The sequence below is a fragment of the Pseudophryne corroboree genome, chromosome 1, assembly GCF_028390025.1.
Source record: "Pseudophryne corroboree isolate aPseCor3 chromosome 1, aPseCor3.hap2, whole genome shotgun sequence".
NCBI classification, from domain to species: Eukaryota; Metazoa; Chordata; class Amphibia; order Anura; family Myobatrachidae; genus Pseudophryne; species Pseudophryne corroboree.
In genome coordinates this window covers 315,052,355-315,072,183 of record NC_086444.1, presented here as the reverse complement: position 1 = coordinate 315,072,183, position 19,829 = coordinate 315,052,355, and the positions used below count along the sequence as shown (strand labels likewise).

The following is a 19,829-nucleotide window of genomic DNA, read 5'->3' as shown; positions in this document are numbered from 1 at the left end:
TCCGCCCAGCGAAGAATCCTTGCTGTCATTGCCCTCCTGCTTCTTGTGTCGCCCCGTCTGATAACGTGGGCGACCGCCATGATGATGTCCTACTGGATCAGCACCGGTTGACTTTGAAGCAGGAGTCTTCCTAGGCTCAGAGCATTGTAAATTGCCCTTAGCTCCAGTATATTCATGTGGAGAGAAGTCTCCAGACTTGACCACACTTCCTTGGAAATTTTTTTCCCTGTGTGACTACTCCCCAGCCTCTCAGGCTGGTATCCGTGGTCCCCAGAACACAGTCCTGAATGCTGAGTGTGCTGCCCTCTAAAAGATGAGCACTCTGCAGCCCCCACAGAAGAGACACCCTTGTCCTTGGAGACAGGATTATCCGCTGATGCATCTGAAAATGCGATCCGGACCATTCGTCCAGCAAATCCCCTGAGATCTGCCGAATGGAATCGCTTCGTAAGAAGCCACCATTTTTCCCAGGACTCCTGCGCATTGATGCACTGATACTTGGCCTGGTTTTAGGAGGTTTCTGACTAGGTCGAATAACTCCTTGGCTTTTTCCTCCCGGAGGAACACCTTTTTCTGGACTATGCCCAGAATCATTCCTAGGAACAGCAGACGTATCGTCGGAAAACAGCTGCGATTCTTGGAATATTTAGAATCCAGTCGTGCTGTCGTAGAACTACTTTAGATAGTGCTCTTCCGACCTCCAACTGTTCTCTGGAACTTGCCCTTTTCAGGATATCGTCCAAGTAAGGGATAATTTAGATGCCTTTTTTCTTTGAAGAAACATCTTTTCGGCCATTACCTTGGTAAAAGGCCCGGGGTGCCGTGGATAATTCAAACGGCATCGTCTGAAACGGATATTGACAGTTCTGTACCACGAACCAGAGGTACCCTTGTTGAGAAGGGCAAATTTGGACATGGAGGTAATCCTTGATGTCCAGGGACACCATATAGTCCCCTTTTTTCCGGTTCGCTATCACTGCTCTGAGTGACTCCATCTTGATTTGAACCTTTTATGTAAGTGTTCAAAGATTTCAGTTTAGACTATGTCTCACCAAGCCGTCTGGCGTCAGTACCACAATATAGTGTGGAAAAATAATACCCTTTTCCTTGTTGTAGGAGGGGTACTTTGATTATCACCTGCTGGATATACAGCTTGTGAATTGTTTCCAATGCTGCCTCCCTGTCGGAGGGAGCCGTTGGTAAAGCAGACTTCAGAAACCTGCGAGGAGAAGATGTCTCGACTCTCCAATCTGTACCCCTGGGATAATACTTGTACTATCTAGGGGTCAACCTGCGAGTGATCCCACTGCGCGCTGAGACTCTTGAGACTACCCCCCCACCTTGAGTCCGCTTGCATGGCCCCAGCGTCATGCTGAGGACTTGGCAGACGCGGTGGAGGGCTTCTTTTCCTGGGAAGGGACTGCCTGCTGCAGTCTACTTCCCTTACCTCTATGTCTGGGCAGATATGACTGGCCTTTTGCCTGCATGCCCTCATGGGAAAGGAAGGATTGAGGCTGAAAAGACGGTGTCTTTTTCAGCTGAGATGTAACTTGGGGTAAAAAGGTTGGATTTCCCAGCTGTTGCCGTGGTCCCCAGGTCCGATGGACCGACCCCAACTAACTCCTTCCCTTTATACGGCAATACTTCCATGTGCCGTATGGGATCTGTATCACCTGACCACTGTCGTGTCCATGACATCTTCTGGGTGATATGGACAACGTACTTATCTTGATGCCAGAGAGCAAATATCCCTCTGTGCATCTCACGTACATATATATAGAATGCATCCTATTAAATGCTCTATATGAATAAAATATTTTCAGTCAGGGAATCCGACCAAGCCAACCCAGCACTGCATCTCCAGGCTGGTGGCGATCGCTGGTCGCAGTATAACCACCGTATGTGTGTATATACTTTTTAGGATATCTTTCCAGCTTCCTATCAGCTGGCTCCTTGAGGGCGGCCGTATCTGGAGACGGTAACGCCACTTGATAAGCGTGTGAGCGCCTTATCACCCTAAGGGGTGTTTCCCAACGCGCCCTAATTTCTGGCGGGAAAGGGTATAACGCCAATATTTGCTATCGGGGTAACCCCACGCATCATCACACACTTCATTTTATTTTATCTGATTCAGGAAAAACTACAGGTAGTTTTTTCACTCCCACATAATACCCTTTTTTTGTGGTACTTGTAGTATCAGAAATATGCAACACCTCCTTCATTGCCCTTAACGTGTGGCCCTAATGAGAAATACGTTTGTTTATTCACCGTCGACACTGGATTCAGTGTCCGTGTCTGTGTCTGTGTCGACCGACTGAGGTAAATGGGCGTTTTTAACGCCCCTGACGGTGTTTCTGAGACGCCTGGACCGGTACTAATAGTTTGTCGGCCGTCTCACGTCGTCAACCGACCTTGCAGCGTGTTGACATTCTCACGTAATTCCCTAAATAAGCCATCCATTCCGGTGTCGACTCCCTAGAGAGTGACATCACCATTACAGGCAATTTCTCCGCCTCCTCACCAACATCGTCCTCATACATGTCGACACACACGTACCGACACACAGCACACACACCGGGAATGCTCTGACAGAGGACAGGACCCACACTAGCCCTTTGGGGAGACAGAGGGAGAGTTTGCCAGCACACACCAAAACGCTATAATTATATAGGGACAACCTTATATAAGTGTTTTCCCTTATAGCATCTTTATATATATCTCAATATCGCCAAAATCAGTGCCCCCCCTCTCTGTTTTAACCCTGTTTCTGTAGTGCAGTGCAGGGGAGAGCCTGGGAGCCTTCTCTCCAGGCTTTCTGTGAGAGAAAATGGCGCTGTGTGCTGAGGAGATAGGCCCCGCCCCTTTTTCGGCGGGCTCGTCTCCCGCTATTTAGTGAATCTTGGCAGGGGTTAAATATCTCCATATAGCCTCTGGGGGCTATATGTGAGGTATTTTTCGCCAAAAAAGGTTTTCATTTGCCTCCCAGGGCGCCCCCCTCCCAGCGCCCTGCACCCTCAGTGACTGCCGTGTGAAGTGTGCTGAGAGGAAAATGGCGCACAGCTGCAGTGCTGTGCGCTACCTTTAGAAGACTGTCAGAGTCTTCAGCCGCCGATTCTGGACCTCTTCTTACTTCAGCATCTGCAAGGGGGCCGGCGGCGCGGCTCCGGTGACCATCCAGGCTGTACCTGTGATCGTCCCTCTGGAGCTGATGTCCAGTAGCCAAGAAGCCAATCCATCCTGCACGCAGGTGAGTTCACTCCTTCTCCCCTAAGTCCCTCGTTGCAGTGATCCTGTTGCCAGCAGGACTCACTGTAAAATAAAAAACCTAAGCTAAACTTTCTCTAAGCAGCTCTTTAGGAGAGCCACCTAGATTGCACCCTTCTCGGCCGGGCACAAAAATCTAACTTGAGTCTGGAGGAGGGTCATAGGGGGAGGAGCCAGTGCACACCACCTGATCGGAAAGCTTTACTTTTTGTGCCCTGTCTCCTGCGGAGCCGCTATTCCCCATGGTCCTTTCAGGAACCCCAGCATCCACAAGGACGATAGAGAAAAAACAATATCTTTTTATTATCACAAAAGGCTATCAGCCCCCCCCATCCGCAGCCCATTGGATGGGGGGGGGGGGGGGGGGGGGACAGCCTCGGGCTTCACCCCTGGCCCTTGGGTGGCTGGGGGGGGACCCCTTGATTGTAGGGGTCCCCACTCCCCCAGGGTACCCCGGCCAGGGGTGACTAGTTGGATATTTAATGCCACGGCCGCAGGGCGCTGTATAAAAGTGATCCCCGGCTGTGGCATTATCTGTCCAGCTAGTGGAGCCCGATGCTGGTGTTAAAAATACGGGGGACCCCTACTCTTTTTGTCCCCCGTATTTTTGGCACCAGCACCAGGCGCAGAGCCCGGTGCTGGTTTTAAAAATACGGGGGATCCCCTGTCAATTTTTTCCCCGCATTTTTAGAACCAGGACCAGCTCGAAGAGCCCGAGGCTGGTTATGCTTTGGAGGGGGGACCCCACGCCATTTTTTTTAAGGATTTTACCGTTCCAGCAATAAAAAAAAAAAAAAAAATTATATATTATATATATAATATATATATATATATATATATATATATATATATATATATATATATATATATATATATATATATATATATATATATATATATATATATATATATATATATATAATATTTGTGCCTCCCAAAAAAAAAAAAAAAAAGTACCTAATCCCTTCTAATATAAATAGATATGCTATTCCTAAAAAAAACACACCAAAAAAAACATGTTTAAATTTTTTTTTATTGTTTTCACCCTCCAAAGTGTGGCGGATTGAAAATGACGAATTTGCTGTCTAAAAGCACTGCTGTCGAATTTCCAAACTTGAATTGAATATGCTTTGGTCGAATTGCAGCACTTGTATCATTGCAGAAAAGTCGAATTTGCAAAAATTCGAATTTCAAAAAGTCGAATTTTGAAAGTCCGTTTTTTGGTCGGAAAGCACTGAATTGCATAGGCGAATTTTTTTTTTGGTCGAAAATGACCCGAAATTCGACAATTTCGGGAATTCGACCGCAATTGCATATACCCCATAATATTTTATTAATAATCCAATGTTGGATAAAATCGAATAAAATTTCTCTAACGTCCTAGTGGATGCTGGGGACTCCGTAAGGACCATGGGGAATAGACGGGCTCTGCAGGAGACAGGGCACTCTAAGAAAGAATTAGGACTACTGGTGTGCACTGGCTCCTCCCTCTATGTCCCTCCTCCAGACCTCAGTTAGAATCTGTGCCCGGTCAGAGCTGGGTGCACTTTAGTGAGCTCTCCTGAGCTTGCTAATAAGAAAGTATTTTATTAGGACTTTTTTATTTTCAGAGAGATCTGCTGGCAACAGACTCTCTGCTACGTGGGACTGAGGGAAGAGAAGCAAACCTACTAACTGCGGATAGGTTGCGCTTCTTAGGCTACTGGACACCATTAGCTCCAGAGGGATCGAACACAGGAACTCAACCTTGGTCGTCCGTTCCCGGAGCTGCGCCGCCGTCCCCTCGCAGAGCCAGAAGGCAGAAGCCGGCAGGTGAAGCAAGAAGACATCAAAATCGGCGGCAGAAGACTCCTGTCTTCATATGAGGTAGCGCACAGCACTGCAGCTGTGCGCCATTGCTCCCACACTAACCCACACACTCCGGTCACTGTAGGGTGCAGGGCGCAGGGGGGGGGGGCGCCCTGGGCAGCAATTAGGTACCTCTTGGCAAAAGCAGCATATATGCAGTTGGGCACTGTATATATGCATGAGCCCCCGCCATTATTTTACACAAAATCGCGGGACAGAAGCCCGCCGCTGAGGGGGCGGGGCTTCTTCCTCAGCACTCACCAGCGCCATTTTCCCTCCACAGCTCCGCTGAGAGGAAGCTCCCCAGGCTCTACCCTGCAGAAGAAGAGGGTGAAAAGAGAGGGGGGCACATAAATTGGCGTAAAAACAATATATACAGCAGCTACTGGGTTAACACTACGTTACTGTGTGATTCCTGGGTCATATAGCGCTGGGGTGTGTGCTGGCATACTCTCTCTCGGTCTCTCCAAAGGGCCTTGTGGGGGAACGGTCTTCAAATAGAGCATCCCCTGTGTGTATGGTGTGTCGGTACGTGTGTGTCGACATGTCTGAGGTAAAAGGCTCCCCTAAGGAGGAGATAGAGCAAATGTGTGTGTGAGGGTGTCTCCGTCGACAACGCCGACACCTGTTGGATGTGTGTAATTAAGTGCTAAGTGAATTTATTGCACAAAAGATTAGAGAACAGACAGGAAATCTACCCATGTCTGTCACTCTGTCGCAGAGACCTTCAGTGTCTCTCAATGCTCACTATCCAAAATAATAAACACTGATGTCGACACGGAGATTGACTCCAGTGTCGACTACGATAATGCAAAGTAACAGCCAAAATGGCAGAAAAGTATTCAATATATGATTATTGTAATAAAAGATGATTTGCATATCACTGATGACTCATCTGTCTCTGACACAAGGGTACACATGTTTCAAGGGAAGAAAGCTGAGGTAAATTTCCCTCCTCTCATGAGGAAAAAGAGCCGGAATCTCCAGACAAGAGACTGCAGTTTCCCACAAAGAATTCTCAGGCAGTATCCTTTCCCCACTAGGGCCAGGATACGATGGGAATCTTCCCCTAGGGTGTCACGTTTGCCCAAAAGGTAACCTGTCGTAACAGCTATTCTCAGGGATCCTGCAGATAGCGTGCACATTCTGGTACACTACTCAGACCGGCGATTGTGTCGGCATGGGTTTATAGCGCTGGGGCAGCGTGGACAGGTACCTTATCAGCAGAGATTGAGACCTTAGTATAGAGAGAGAGAGAGAGAGAGAGAGAGAGAGAGAGAGAGAGAGAGAGAGAGAGAGAGAGAGAGAGAGAGAGAGAGAGAGATGTTAATGCTGTCTTAAGAGATATATATGCCCAAAGAGACATGAGTATACTGGGTCCTAGAGACAAAGCTGTGTCGATTTCTGCTTGACGTGTCCTGTAGAATATGCAATGGACAGATGATGCCGACTTAAGAGGCATATGGAAGGCTGAGGATTGTGTGGAGAAGGGTTCTCGGACCTGGTCTCCACAGCTATAGCTGGTAATTCTGATGTTTTGCCTTATATTCCTGCACAGCCTAGGAAAGCACGACATTATCAAATGCAGCCTTTAGATGCGTAAGTTCAGCCACAAGTGGGTTAACTCCCTGTTAGATCCCTGGGCAATAGATATTGTGTCTCAGGGATGCAAGCTGGACTTTGAGAAGATGCCCCCTCACCGACGGCCCTGCCGGCTTCCCCCCCACGAGAGGGAAACAGTGTTAACTGCAATTCACAAATTGTATCTTCAGCAGGTGGTGGTCAAGATTCCCCTCCTTCAACAAGGACCATGTTTGTAGTACCGAAACCGGACGGTTCGGTCAGACCCATATTGAATTTAAAATCCCTGAACATATACCTGAAAAGGTTCAAGTTCAAGATGGAATCGCTCAGAGCGGTCATCGCAAGCCTGGAAGGGGGGGATTTTATGGTGTCTCTGGACATAAAGGATGCATACCTTCATGTCCCCATTTATCCACCTCATCAGGCGTACCTCAGATTTGTGGTACAGGATTGTCATTACCCATTCCAGACGATGCCGTGTGGTCTGTCCACGGCACCGAGAATATTAACCAAGGTAATGGCAGAAATGATGGTGCTTCTGCGAAAGCAAGGACTCACAATTATCCCATACTGGGACGATCTCCTCATAAAGGCGAGGTCCAGAGAGCAGTTGCTGATCAGCGTAGCACACTCTCGGGAAGTGTTGCAACAGCACGGCTGGATTCAGAATATTCCAAAGTCGCAGCTGATTCCTACGACGCGTCTGCCCTTCCTGGGCATGATTCTGGACACAGACCAGAAGAAGGTTTTTCTCCCGGCGGAGAAGGCTCAGGGGCTCGTGACTCTGGTTACAGGCCTCTTAAAACCAAAACAGGTGTCGATGCATCAATGCACGCGAGTCCTGGGAAAGATGGTGGCGTCATACGAAGCCATTCCCTTCGGCAGGTTCCATGCGAGGACCTTTTAGCGGGATCTGTTGGACAGGTGGTCCGGATCGCATCTTCAGATGCAGCGGCTGATCACCCTATCCCCCAGGGCCAGGGTGTCTCTTCTGTGGTGGCTGCAGAGTGCTCACCTTATCGAGGGTCGCAGGTTCGGCATTCAGGACTGGGTCCTGGTGACCACGGATGCAAGCCTCCGAGGGTGGTGGGCAGTCACACAGGGAAGAAATTTCCAAGGGCTGGGAAGAAATTTCCAAGGGTTGTGGTCAAGTCAGGAGACTTGTCTGCACATCAATATCCTGGAACTAAGGGCCATATACAACGCCCTAAGTCAAGCGGAGCCTCTGCTTCGCAACCAACCGCTGCTGATTCAGACAGACAACATCACCGCAGTGGCTCATGTAAACCGCCAAGGCGGCACAAGGAGCAGGGTGGCGATGGCGGAAACCACCAGAATTCTTCGCGGGGCGGAGAATCACGTAAAAGCACTGTCAGCAGTGTTCATTCCGGGAGTGGACAACTGGGAAGCAGACTTCCTCAGCAGGCACAACCTCCACCTGGGAGAGTGGGGACTTCATCAAGAAGTCTTCACACAGATTACAAGTCGTTGGGAACTGCCACAGGTGGACATGATGGCATTCCACCTCAACAAAAAGCTACAAATGTATTGCGCCAGGTCAAGAGACCCTCAGGTGATAGCTGTGGACGAACTAGTGACACCGTGGGTGTTCCAGTCGGTTTATGTGTTTACTCCTCTTCCTCTCATACCCAAGGTGCTGAGAATCGTAAGAAAAAGAGGAGTGAGAACAATACTCATTGTTCTGGATTGGCCAAGAAGGACTTGGTACCCGGAACTGCAAGAAATGCTCACAGAGGACCCATGGCCTCTGCCTCTCAGACAGGATCTGTTGCAACAGGGGCCCTGTCTGTTCCAAGACTTACCGCGGCTGCGTTTGACGGCATGACGGTTGAACGCCGGATCCTAACAGAAAAAGGCATTCCGGATGAGGTTATTCCTACGCTAATAAAGGCTAGGAAGGACGTGACGGCTAAGCATTATCACCGTATATGGCGCAAATCTGTTGCTTGGTGTGAGACCAGGAATGCCCCTACAGAGGAATTCCAGCTGGGCCGTTTCCTTCACTTCCTACAGTCGGGAGTGACTTTGGGCTTAAAATTGGGGTCCATTAAGGTCCAGATTTCAGCCCTATCCATTTTCTTTCAAAAGGAACTGGCTTCTCTTCCTGAAGTTCAGACGTTTGTAAAGGGAGTGCTGCATATTCAGCCCCTTTTGTGCCACCAGTGGCACCTTGGGATCTTAACGTTGTGTTGAGTTTCCTGAAATCACACTGGTTTGAGCCACTTAAAACCGTGAAATTAAAATATCTCACGTGGAAGGTGGTCATGCTGTTGGCCTTAGCTTTGGCTAGGAGTGTGTCAGAATTGGCGGCTTTGTCACATAAAAGCCCCTATCTGGTTTTCCATATGGACAGAGCAGAATTACGGACTCGTCCGCAATTTCTGCCAAAAGTGGTGTCATCTTTTCATTTGAACCAACCTATTGCGGTGCCTGCGGCTACTCGTGACTTGGAGGATTCCAAGTTACTAGATATAGTCAGGGTTTTGAAGAATTATGTAGCCAGAACGGCTGGAGTCAGGAAAACTGACTAGCTGTTTATCCTGTATGCATCCAACAAGCTGGGTGCTCCTGCTTCAAAGCAAACTATTGCTCGCTGGATCTGTAACACGATTCAGCAGGCTCATGCTGCGGCTGGATTGCCGCATACAAAATCAGTAAAGGCCCATTCCACTAGGAAGGTGGGCTCTTCTTGGGCGGCTGCCTGAGGGGTCTCGGCATTACAGCTTTGCCGAGCAGCTACTTGGTCGGGTTCAAACGCGTTTGCAAAATTCTACAAGTTTGATATCCTGGCTGAGGAGGACCTTGTGTTTGCTCAATCGGTGCTGCAGAGTCATCCGCACTCTCCCGCCCGTTTGGGAGCTTTGGTATAATCCCCATGGTCCTTACAGAGTCCCCAGCATCCACTAGGACGTTAGCGAAAAATAAGAATTTACTCACCGCTAATTCTATTTCTCGTAGTCCGTAGTGGATGCTGACGACACGTAGGGACCAGCTGTGACTTTGGAATATTTAGAATCCAGCCGTGCTGTTGTAGCACCTCCCGAGATAGTGCTACCCCGACCAACAACTGCTCCCTGGACCTCGCCTTTATCAGGAGATCGTCCAAGTACGGGATAATTAAAACTCCCTTCTTTCGAAGGAGTATCATAATTTCGGCCATTACCTTGGTAAAGACCTTCGGAGCCGTGGATAGACGGAACGGCAATGTCTGGAATTGGTAATGACAATCCTGTACCACAAATCTGAGGTACTCCTGGTGAGGATGGTAAATGGGGACATGCAGATAAGCATCCTTGATGTCCAGTGATACCATGTAATCCCCCTCGTCCAGGCTTGCAATAACCGCCCTGAGCGATTCCATCTTGAACTTGAATTTATATATGTGTTCAAGGATTTCAAATTTAAAATGGGTCTCACCGAACCGTCCGGTTTCGGTACCACAAACATTGTGGAATAGTAACCCCGTCCTTGTTGAAGTAGGGGCACCTTTACTATCACCTGCTGGGAATACAGCTTGTGAATTGCCTCTAACACTGCCTCCCTGGCTGAGGGAGTTGTTGGCAAGGCAGATTTGAGGAAACGGCGGGGGGGGGGGGGGGGGGGGGGGGGAAGACGTCTCGAATTCCAGCTTGTACCCCTGAGATACTACTTGAAAGATCCAGGGATCCACCCGTGAGCGAGCCCACTGAATGCTGAAATTTTTGAGGCGGGCCCCCACCGTACCTGGCTCCGCCTGTGGAGCCCCAGCGTCATGCTGTGGACTTGGAGGAAGCGGGGGAGGACTTTTGCTCCTGGGAACTGGCTGTATGCTGCAGCTTTTTCCCTCTACCTCTGCCTCTGGGCAGAAAGGACGCGCCTTTAACCCGCTTGCCCTTATTGGGCCGAAAGGACTGTACCTGATAATACGTTGCTTTCTTTGGCTGTGAGGGAACATGGGGTAAAAATGTAGACTTCCCAGCTGTTGCTGTGGAAACGAGGTCCGAGAGACCATCCCCGAACAACTCCTCACCCTTATAAGGCAAAACTTCCATGTGCCTTTTAGAATCTGCATCTCCTGTCCACTGCCGAGTCCATAACCCTCTCCTGGCAGAAATGGACATTGCACTTATTTTAGATGCCAGCCGGCAAATATCCCTCTGTGCACCCCTCATGTATAAGAGTGCGTCTTTTATATGCTCTACGTTTAGCAATATAGTGTCCGTCTAGGGTATCAATATTTTCTGACAGGGAATCTGACCACGCAGCTGCAGCACTGCACATCCATGCTGAAGCAATAGCTGGTCTCAGTATAACACCTGTGTGTGTATATATAGACTTCAGGATAGCCTCCTGCTTTCTATCAGCAGATTCCTTCAGGGCGGCCGTATCCGGAGACGGTAGTGCCACCTTCTTTGACAAGCGTCTGAGCGCTTTATCCACCCTAGGGGATGTTTCCCAACGTGACCTATCCTCTGGCAGGAAAGGGTACGCCATTAGTAACCTCTTAGAAATTACCAGTTTCTTATCGGGGGAAGCCCACGCTTCTTCACACACTTCATTTAATTCCTCAGATGGAGGAATAACAACAGGTAGTTTTTTCTCTCCAAACATAATACCCTTTTTTGTGGTACCCGGGGTAACATCAGAAATATGCAACACATTTTTCATTGCCTCAATCATATACCGTGTGGCCCTATTGGAAGATACATTAGTCTCATCGTCGTCGACACTGGAGTCAGTATCCGTGTCGACATCTGTGTCTGCCATCTGAGGTAGCGGGCGTTTTAGAGCCCCTGATGGCTTTTGAGACGCCTGGGCAGGCACAGGCTGAGAAGCCGGCTGTCCCATATTTGGCATGTCATCAAACCTTTTATGTAAGGAGTCGACACTGTCGCGTAATTCCTTCCACAGAACCATCCACTCAGGTGTCGACCCCGCAGGGGGTGACATCACATTTATCGGCATTTGCTCCGCCTCCACATAAGCCTCCTCATCAAACATGTCGACACAGCCGTACCGACACACCGCATACACACAGGGAATGCTCTGACAGAGGACAGGACCCCACAAAGCCCTTTGGGGAGACAGAGAGAGAGTATGCCAGCACACACCAGAGCGCTATATAACACAGGGATCCCACTATAAATGAGTGTTTTCCCTTATAGCTGCTTATATTATATATATACTGCGCCTAAATTCAGTGCCCCCCCCCCCCTCTCTTTTTTACCCTTATGTAGCGTGACACTGCAGCGGAGAGCCAGGGAGCGTCCTTCCAGTGGAGCAGTGAGGGAAAAATGGCGCCAGTGTGCTGAGGGAGATAGCCCCGCCCCTTTTCCGGCGGACTTCTCCCGCTTTTTCTGGAATTCTGGCAGGGGTATTTTTACACCTATATAGCCTTCCTGACTATATATGGTGTAGATTTGCCAGCCAAGGTGTATTATATTGCCCTCAGGGCCGCCACCCCCCCCCCCCCCCCAGCGCCCTGCACCCATCAGTGACCGGAGTGTGAGGTGTGCATGAGGAGCAATGGCGCACAGCTGCAGTGCTGTGCGCTACCTTGTTGAAGACAGAAGTCTTCTGCCGCCGATTTTCCGGAACACTTCTTGCTTCTGGCTCTGTAAGGGGGGCGGCGGCGCGGCTCCGGGACCGAACATCGAGGTCGGGTCCTGTGGTCGATCCCTCTGGAGCTAATGGTGTCCAGTAGCCTAAGAAGCCCAAGCTACCACCAGTTAGGTAGGTTCGCTTCTTCTCCCCTTAGTCCCTCGCTGCAGTGAGTCTGTTGCCAGCAGATCTCACTGTAAAATAAAAAACCTAAAATATACTTTCTTTCTAGGAGCTCAGGAGAGCCCCTAGTGTGCATCCAGCTCAGCCGGGCACAAGATTCTAACTGAAGTCTGGAGGAGGGTCATAGTGGGAGGAGCCAGTGCACACCAGTAGTCTAAAGCTTTATTTTAGTTGTGCCCAGTCTCCTGTGGAGCCGCTATTCCCCATAGTCCTTACGGAGTCCCAGCATCCACTTAGGACGTCAGAGAAATAAGATTTTACTCACCGGTAAATCGATTTCTCGTAGTCCGTAGTGGATGCTGGGCGCCCGTCCCAAGTGCGGACTTCTTCTGCAATACTTGTATATAGTTATTGCTTAACTAAGGGTTATGTTATGGTTGCATCAGGTTGTCTGATGCTCTGTTGTTGTTCATACTGTTAACTGGGTAAGTTATCACAAGTTATACGGTGTGACTGGTATGAGTCTTACCCTGGATTCCAAAATCCTTTCCTTGTACTGTCAGCTCTTCCGGGCACAGTTTCCTTAATTGAGGTCTGGAGGAGGGACATAGAGGGAGGAGCCAGTGCACACCAGTAGTCCTAATTCTTTCTTAGAGTGCCCTGTCTCCTGCGGAGCCAGTCTATTCCCCATGGTCCTTACGGAGTCCCCAGCATCCACTACGGACTACGAGAAATAGATTTACCGGTGAGTAAAATCTTATTATAATCCTTAGGCGTGACCACATAAAAATTGGTATAACAAATATCACTACTTAATTTAAAAAACCAAGACCATCTGTTTTATATACCTAGTAAATTGAAGAACCAACAACAGATATAAAAGTAGCAGTCTCTTGAAGATTGTAACTGTTCCTGAACTGGTATTAATGTAACAATTTAGAATGTAATTCCCACATCACAGTCTCGATTCTGTACAATGAATTGATAATTGTAAATGTCCGCACTGGCTAGCCAGCCTGTATTAACTAGAATGCGTTTTAGCTCTCCAAAATTCATCTGAAAAGCCAGTTAATAATGTGTAAGATACCCGTGACAAAGTTCTGTGAAAATAAATGCTGAAGTGAGAATCACCATGCAGCTGAAAACCGCTTACATACCGTCCCAGTCAGGTAACGTAATGGATCGTTTGTGATATAATAGAGAATGTACCGTACAGCTGAGCGGCTCCTGTCATCACGTGCCGCTAGTGCAGATAGCTGTATATTCAGGATAACAATATAGACAGCCGTCTCGTCCTGCTTATAGCCGATGCCCGTAATAGCTGTCTTGCCGGTATACCACCGGACCTCCGCTGCCTGCGATCCACGCACCGGCGTTTGCTGTGCTTCCCAAATAGCACAGCTGGGTAATCCTTTGAAGCCGAGATCTTAATTTTTAAATTAAGTAGTGATATTTGTTATTCCAATATTTATGTGGTCACTCCTAAGGATCATATTTTATTCGATTTATCCAACATTGGATTATTAATAAAATATTATATGTTTTAATTCTGAACCTCAGCTACAAGTGTGGATTCTAGCACCCTGCACCTATCACAACCTATACAGGTCCTCTTTCCTGCCTGGGGTGTCACTCTCTGCTCTTTTGCTTTAGCATACTCTGGTCTGTATCGCAGCACTGAGATACAGACCAGAGTGTGCTAGAAGCACCACAGCAGAGAGCAACACCCTAGCAGGAAAGAGTACCTGTACGGTTTGTGGCGGCTGCAGGGTGCTAGAATGAAAACTATAAACTATTCTACATTTTACTTCAGACACAGATGCTGAATGTGGCTGGAGAGACTGACTCTGACTTTCCACAGCTTCTTCCTGCATCAGCGTCAGAGCCTCATAAAGTGCACAGACATGGTAACGGGAGCACAAGCATGAGACGCATCCGTAGTCAAAATATACCCTTTGTATACACTGTTCATGCTATCTCCCAGAGAGAAAAGTATTGTTGAACACTAATACCCTTTTCAGACATACTTTAAAATCCTGGGTTTTTGCACATAAACGTGCAACAACCCGGGATTGTTGTAGGTCTGAAAGGCACCAACCCGGGAACACGTTCTCGGGTCGGCGCCCCTGCTATTCACCAGTGTTTTTCCCAGGACTTTCATCCCGGGTATAGTGTGAATGGTGCAACCCGGAATTTGACTGCCAGGTCGCACTCTGATAGGCTGTGCGGGCTGCCTGGAGGGAGCAGCATCCGTGATGCAGGGAAGGGGCATTATATAGGGAAGGGGCAGCACCAGATATACAGGGAAGGGGCAGGTGCCCTGATGCAGAGAGGGAGCTGTGGGCCACGTGTGTGATTGATTGATGATTGTGTACGAGTGTGACATGCATGTATGCAGCCTGGCTTGCAGTGCCAGCTTGTGTATCAAAAGCCGGGCGTTTCCCTGATCTGAGGTGTAGTGTGAAAAGGGGTCCCCAGTAAAAGCTGGGATTTTGCTGAAGTGAGCAGGGAAATTCCTGGGTTGTATGTCTGAAAGTGGTATTATTTTTAAGAAGCACAGGGTTCACAAGGCAACAAGTGAAAACATTCTGTAGTTCCTCCTGAGTTCATATTGGAGAGGTGAAATTGTTAGAGCAAATACAGATGTGTACTCATACATCCAGCTTCAATACACCATGCTACGTGAGATGCTTGGCATGAGTGAGCCACCAGGTCCTGTGCAACTTTGCCACCGTCTGGCATAAGCGTTTCTATAATGGGTGCAGTGTGTGCGGTGCACACGGGCGCCTAGGTGCGGTGGGGCCCACACTGCACCCATGTAGTATACTTACCCCTCCGCGATGGCATCCGTGCAGTTCGGGCACAAATCACTTGAAACATGGGCACAGACTGCCAGAGAGGAGGGGGCCCACAAAGGAGGCTGCATGCGGGTCCCCTACTCCTTTGAATAAATCAAGCTTTTTGGAAAAGGAATACAGCTTGTGCGATCATCTCAAACATATTAACAAGCACCATGGAACGCTTCCAATTTGATCGCACATGTCTATAGTTAACCAAAATAAACAGTGATCCTGTCATTAAGCATTAGAAGTTGTGGCCAGCTTTACATGGTAATAAATGAATATAAGATCCTACACTTTAATCAGACCTTTGCTTGCTGGGTGTCTAAAACAGAGATAAAGTACATTATGCATAGAATGTTATGTGTTCACCTGTGCAAAAAGTTTGTTGGAGATGGTTCATTTATAGGCGGCAGAGCTCCCAGCCCAGGTCTACAGGCGGCAGAGCTCCCAGCCCAGGTCTACAGGCGGCAGAGCTCCCAGCCCAGGTCTACAGGCGGCAGAGCTCCCAGCCCAGGTCTACAGGCGGCAGAGCTCCCAGCCCAGGTCTACAGGCGGCAGAGCTCCCAGCACAGTCCTACAGGCGGCAGAGCTCCCAGCACAGTCCTACAGGCGGCAGAGCTCCCAGCACAGTCCTACAGGCGGCAGAGCTCCCAGCCCAGGTCTACAGGCGGCAGAGCTCCCAGCCCAGGTCTACAGGCGGCAGAGCTCCCAGTCCTACAGGCGGCAGAGCTCCCAGCACAGTCCTACAGGCGGCAGAGCTCCCAGCACAGTCCTACAGGCGGCAGAGCTCCCAGCACAGTCCTACAGGCGGCAGAGCTCCCAGCACAGTCCTACAGGCGGCAGAGCTCCCAGCACAGTCCTACAGGCGGCAGAGCTCCCAGCACAGTCCTACAGGCGGCAGAGCTCCCAGCACAGTCCTACAGGCGGCAGAGCTCCCAGCCCAGTCCTACAGGCGGCAGAGCTCCCAGCACAGTCCTACAGGCGGCAGAGCTCCCAGCACAGTCCTACAGGCGGCAGAGCTCCCAGCCCAGGTCTACAGGCGGCAGAGCTCCCAGTCCTACAGGCGGCAGAGCTCCCAGCACAGTCCTACAGGCGGCAGAGCTCCCAGCACAGTCCTACAGGCGGCAGAGCTCCCAGCACAGTCCTACAGGCGGCAGAGCTCCCAGCACAGTCCTACAGGCGGCAGAGCTCCCAGCACAGTCCTACAGGCGGCAGAGCTCCCAGCACAGTCCTACAGGCGGCAGAGCTCCCAGCACAGTCCTACAGGCGGCAGAGCTCCCAGCACAGTCCTACAGGCGGCAGAGCTCCCAGCACAGTCCTACAGGCGGCAGAGCTCCCAGCACAGTCCTACAGGCGGCAGAGCTCCCAGCACCATTCTGTTTGTACCATTTACCTCCGACCCCCTTTTGCTTTAGACGGAAGACTATGAATGTGATCTAATAAATGAAACTTACAATTGTTACCAAGAACGATGCTTTAAACTACACGTTTAGAAAAGGCAAAAAAACAAATGCATGATTCAATCCTTTAAAAACCACATTGGTCGCAAAGATACAAACCGCACACCCACACTCTGTGGTGCAAGGCAGAGCATTTCTCCCAACATTAACATTTCCTAATTATACAGAAGATTAAAACCATAACATAAACTGAATAGGCCTCCACCTTAATAGAGATGTTTTCACAGTGCATGATTCACAACAAAAAAATAATGTGCTGTCTGATCTTTATTTAATAGAACAGCAGCTTTCTAGAACAGATGCCACCTCAAGTACTACAGATTAACCCAATTCTGTGTGTGTTAATGTTTTGCAATGGAGAGACCCTTGGGAAATACCAGGGATAATAAGCAAGCTCCCAACCATTTACCTTTTACATTCAGTCCTAAACCCACTTGTAGCTTTTGTCTTCATATTATTTGGTATTCTGGGTCCCGAATATCTCCATACAGAGAGACTTTCACCAGGCCAGCAAAAAAAGGTTCCTGAAATACTTGTATACAGTATTATGTCTGTGAATGGTAACTCACATTGGTATAATGGCAAATGCCCTACAACACTTACACGTGTTATGCATGTTAAATAATGGCCACACTGTCACGGTTTTATTTGACTTAGGTCTGATTTAATGTGGGAATAAAATAGAGTGTTGCAGAATAACTTGATTCTCCGGACTCTATACCCTGCTATGTTACTTGTATTATGTGTCCTTAATGTCCCGCTTGTAATGAATAAAGAAATATAATTGATTAAAAATAATAATAATCATTAAATAAATGAGCAGGAACAAGTCTGCTCCAGTAATGGCAAAAGGGATTAAATAGTAACCGGTGTTCATTAGACAGAGTGGCTGCCAGAGTCTGTACAAGCAACTGGTTCTATGCAAACCAGCACAGCATGCGATATTTCCAGAAATGGAGAATCAGCACAAGCAGACGGAAGTCTGTGTTATTACAGTACCTGGCTAACGTCACCACGGAAGGAGGGATCAGTTACACCTAACTTTACATACTGGGGGTGGGGGGGTGGGGAGAAGTGACAGTAAAGTATGAACCCTTTTGTAAAAGATGATTTGACATTTTTGTGATGTCACTATTTCCTAATGAATGGACAAGCTGTATTCTCACTACTAGAATTTGAGGCTATACAGTTATTCCACTGTTAACAGGCTGGTGACACACACGCACATTATATATATCTATATCTATATCTCAAGAAGACTAAACATATATGAGCAGCCTCGCTGAAACAGGTTTCAACACTACAAATTCTTATGATTACAGCAAAACTCACCCAATATACAATGGCTCAAACCAGAATCTAAATCACATAATGCTATCTAAAAATGAAGTTGTGGTCTGTGAGGGACAAGACAAGTTATCTGTATACTGTGGACAGAGTACCTGTCAGTAATCCAACTGAAAGACACTACAGTCACACTCAGAATAGTCCATATTAAAGCTCTGCCTCCAAAGAAAAGCAATCAGAACGTCAGATATCTTCTACATATTGTAACCGATACATACATGTGAATGCTCATAGTAACTTTTCTAAAAATGGAACATATAAATGTAATTGTAGTATATCGGAATGCTACCATGTAATAAAGTACATCAATTGAAGAACATAAGTGAACACATGTCTGTATCAGAGGTTAGTAGCACAAATGTAGAGAATAGACCTACCCAGACCACTGAAGATACCCAAAGCGATATCAAAAGCAATGCCACAGTCCCTCAGGGTTCCCAGAGCAATGCCATACAGACCCTCAGGGTTCCCAAAACACTGCCACACAGACCCTCAGGGTTCCCAAAACACTGCCACACAGTCCCTCAGGGTTCCCAAAACACTGCCACACAGTCCCTCGGGGTTCCCAAAACACTGCCACACAGTCCCTCAGGGTTCCCAAAACACTGCCACACAGTCCCTCAGGGTTCCCAAAACACTGCCACACAGTCCCTCAGGGTTCCCAAAACACTGCCACACAGTCCCTCAGGGTTTCCAAAACACTGCCACACAGTCCCTCAGGGTTCCCAGAGCAATGCCACTCAGTCCCTCAGGGTTCCCAGAGCAATGCCACTCAGTCCCTCAGGGTTCCCAGAGCAATGCCACTCAGTCCCTCAGGGTTCCCAGAGCAATGCCACTCAGTCCCTCAGGGTTCCCAGAGCAATGCCACTCAGTCCCTCAGGGTTCCCAGAGCAATGCCACACAGACCCTCAGGGTTCCCAGAGCAATGCCCCACAGATCCTCAGTGTTACCAGAGCAATGCCACACAACCCTCAGGGTTCCCAGAACAATGCCACACAGTCCCTTTGGGTTCCCAGAGCAATGCCATATAGACCCTCAGGGTTCCCAAAGCAATGCCATACAGTCCCCTAGGGCCCCCAGAATAAGTATCACTGGTATACACAAAGTCAGCAGCCACCCACCTCATCCATTTCTTGGGCCATCTTCCCCAGCTTGGCGTCATTCTCCAAAAGCTCGTTGAGCTCAGTGAGGGTCAGATGATTGAACTTGCTGCTGTCGACCGCCATTGTCGGCCGGCCCTGGATCGCCTCCTGAGTTGGCTGGTGTGTGGCGACGGCGGCGGCCTGGCTGTCCCGGGTCCCGTCACTCAGCTCTGTGTCTGGCCGCCTCGAATGGCGACGTCCTCAGCGACCCTCCCCTATCCCCGCCTACAGGAAGAGCATTGCAAAAGCAGCAGCTGTCAGCTGAGCCACCCACACTGGTCACATGTCTCCCCTGTCACAGCACAGCGCGCGCTCTGGCAGCGGCGTCCTGCTACCCCAAGAGACGTCAGCACGTCGCAGCGCACAGCGCTTCCGGGCTGCCAGCATTGCCAGGAGTGGGGAGCGGCGTGTGGGAGAGATGACACCACGTGGCCTTATCCATACTTTCCTACCTGACCCTCTACATGAGGGAGAAAATGCTCTGTTCCTGGACTTTCCTGGTAATGTATGATTGCCATCACCTGTGGTGAAACACCTTTCTGATCAATTAACTAGCTCACCACAGGTGATGGCAATCATACATTACAAGGAAAGTCCAGGAACAGAGCATTTTCTCC

At 48.9% G+C, this 19,829-nt stretch overlaps 1 protein-coding gene across 1 annotated transcript in view; it reads right to left on the bottom strand.

The window, feature by feature from the left end:
- VPS37B (VPS37B subunit of ESCRT-I) overlaps positions 1–19,595 on the bottom strand; it is a 71,955-nt gene extending 52,360 nt beyond the window's left edge. The window contains exon 1 of the mRNA XM_063964562.1: positions 19,192–19,595. Coding sequence (XP_063820632.1) covers positions 19,192–19,296 — 105 coding nt within the window. The 5' untranslated portion in view covers positions 19,297–19,595. The remainder of the gene's footprint in view (positions 1–19,191) is intronic.
- Between the last annotated feature and the right edge of the window lie 234 nt (positions 19,596–19,829).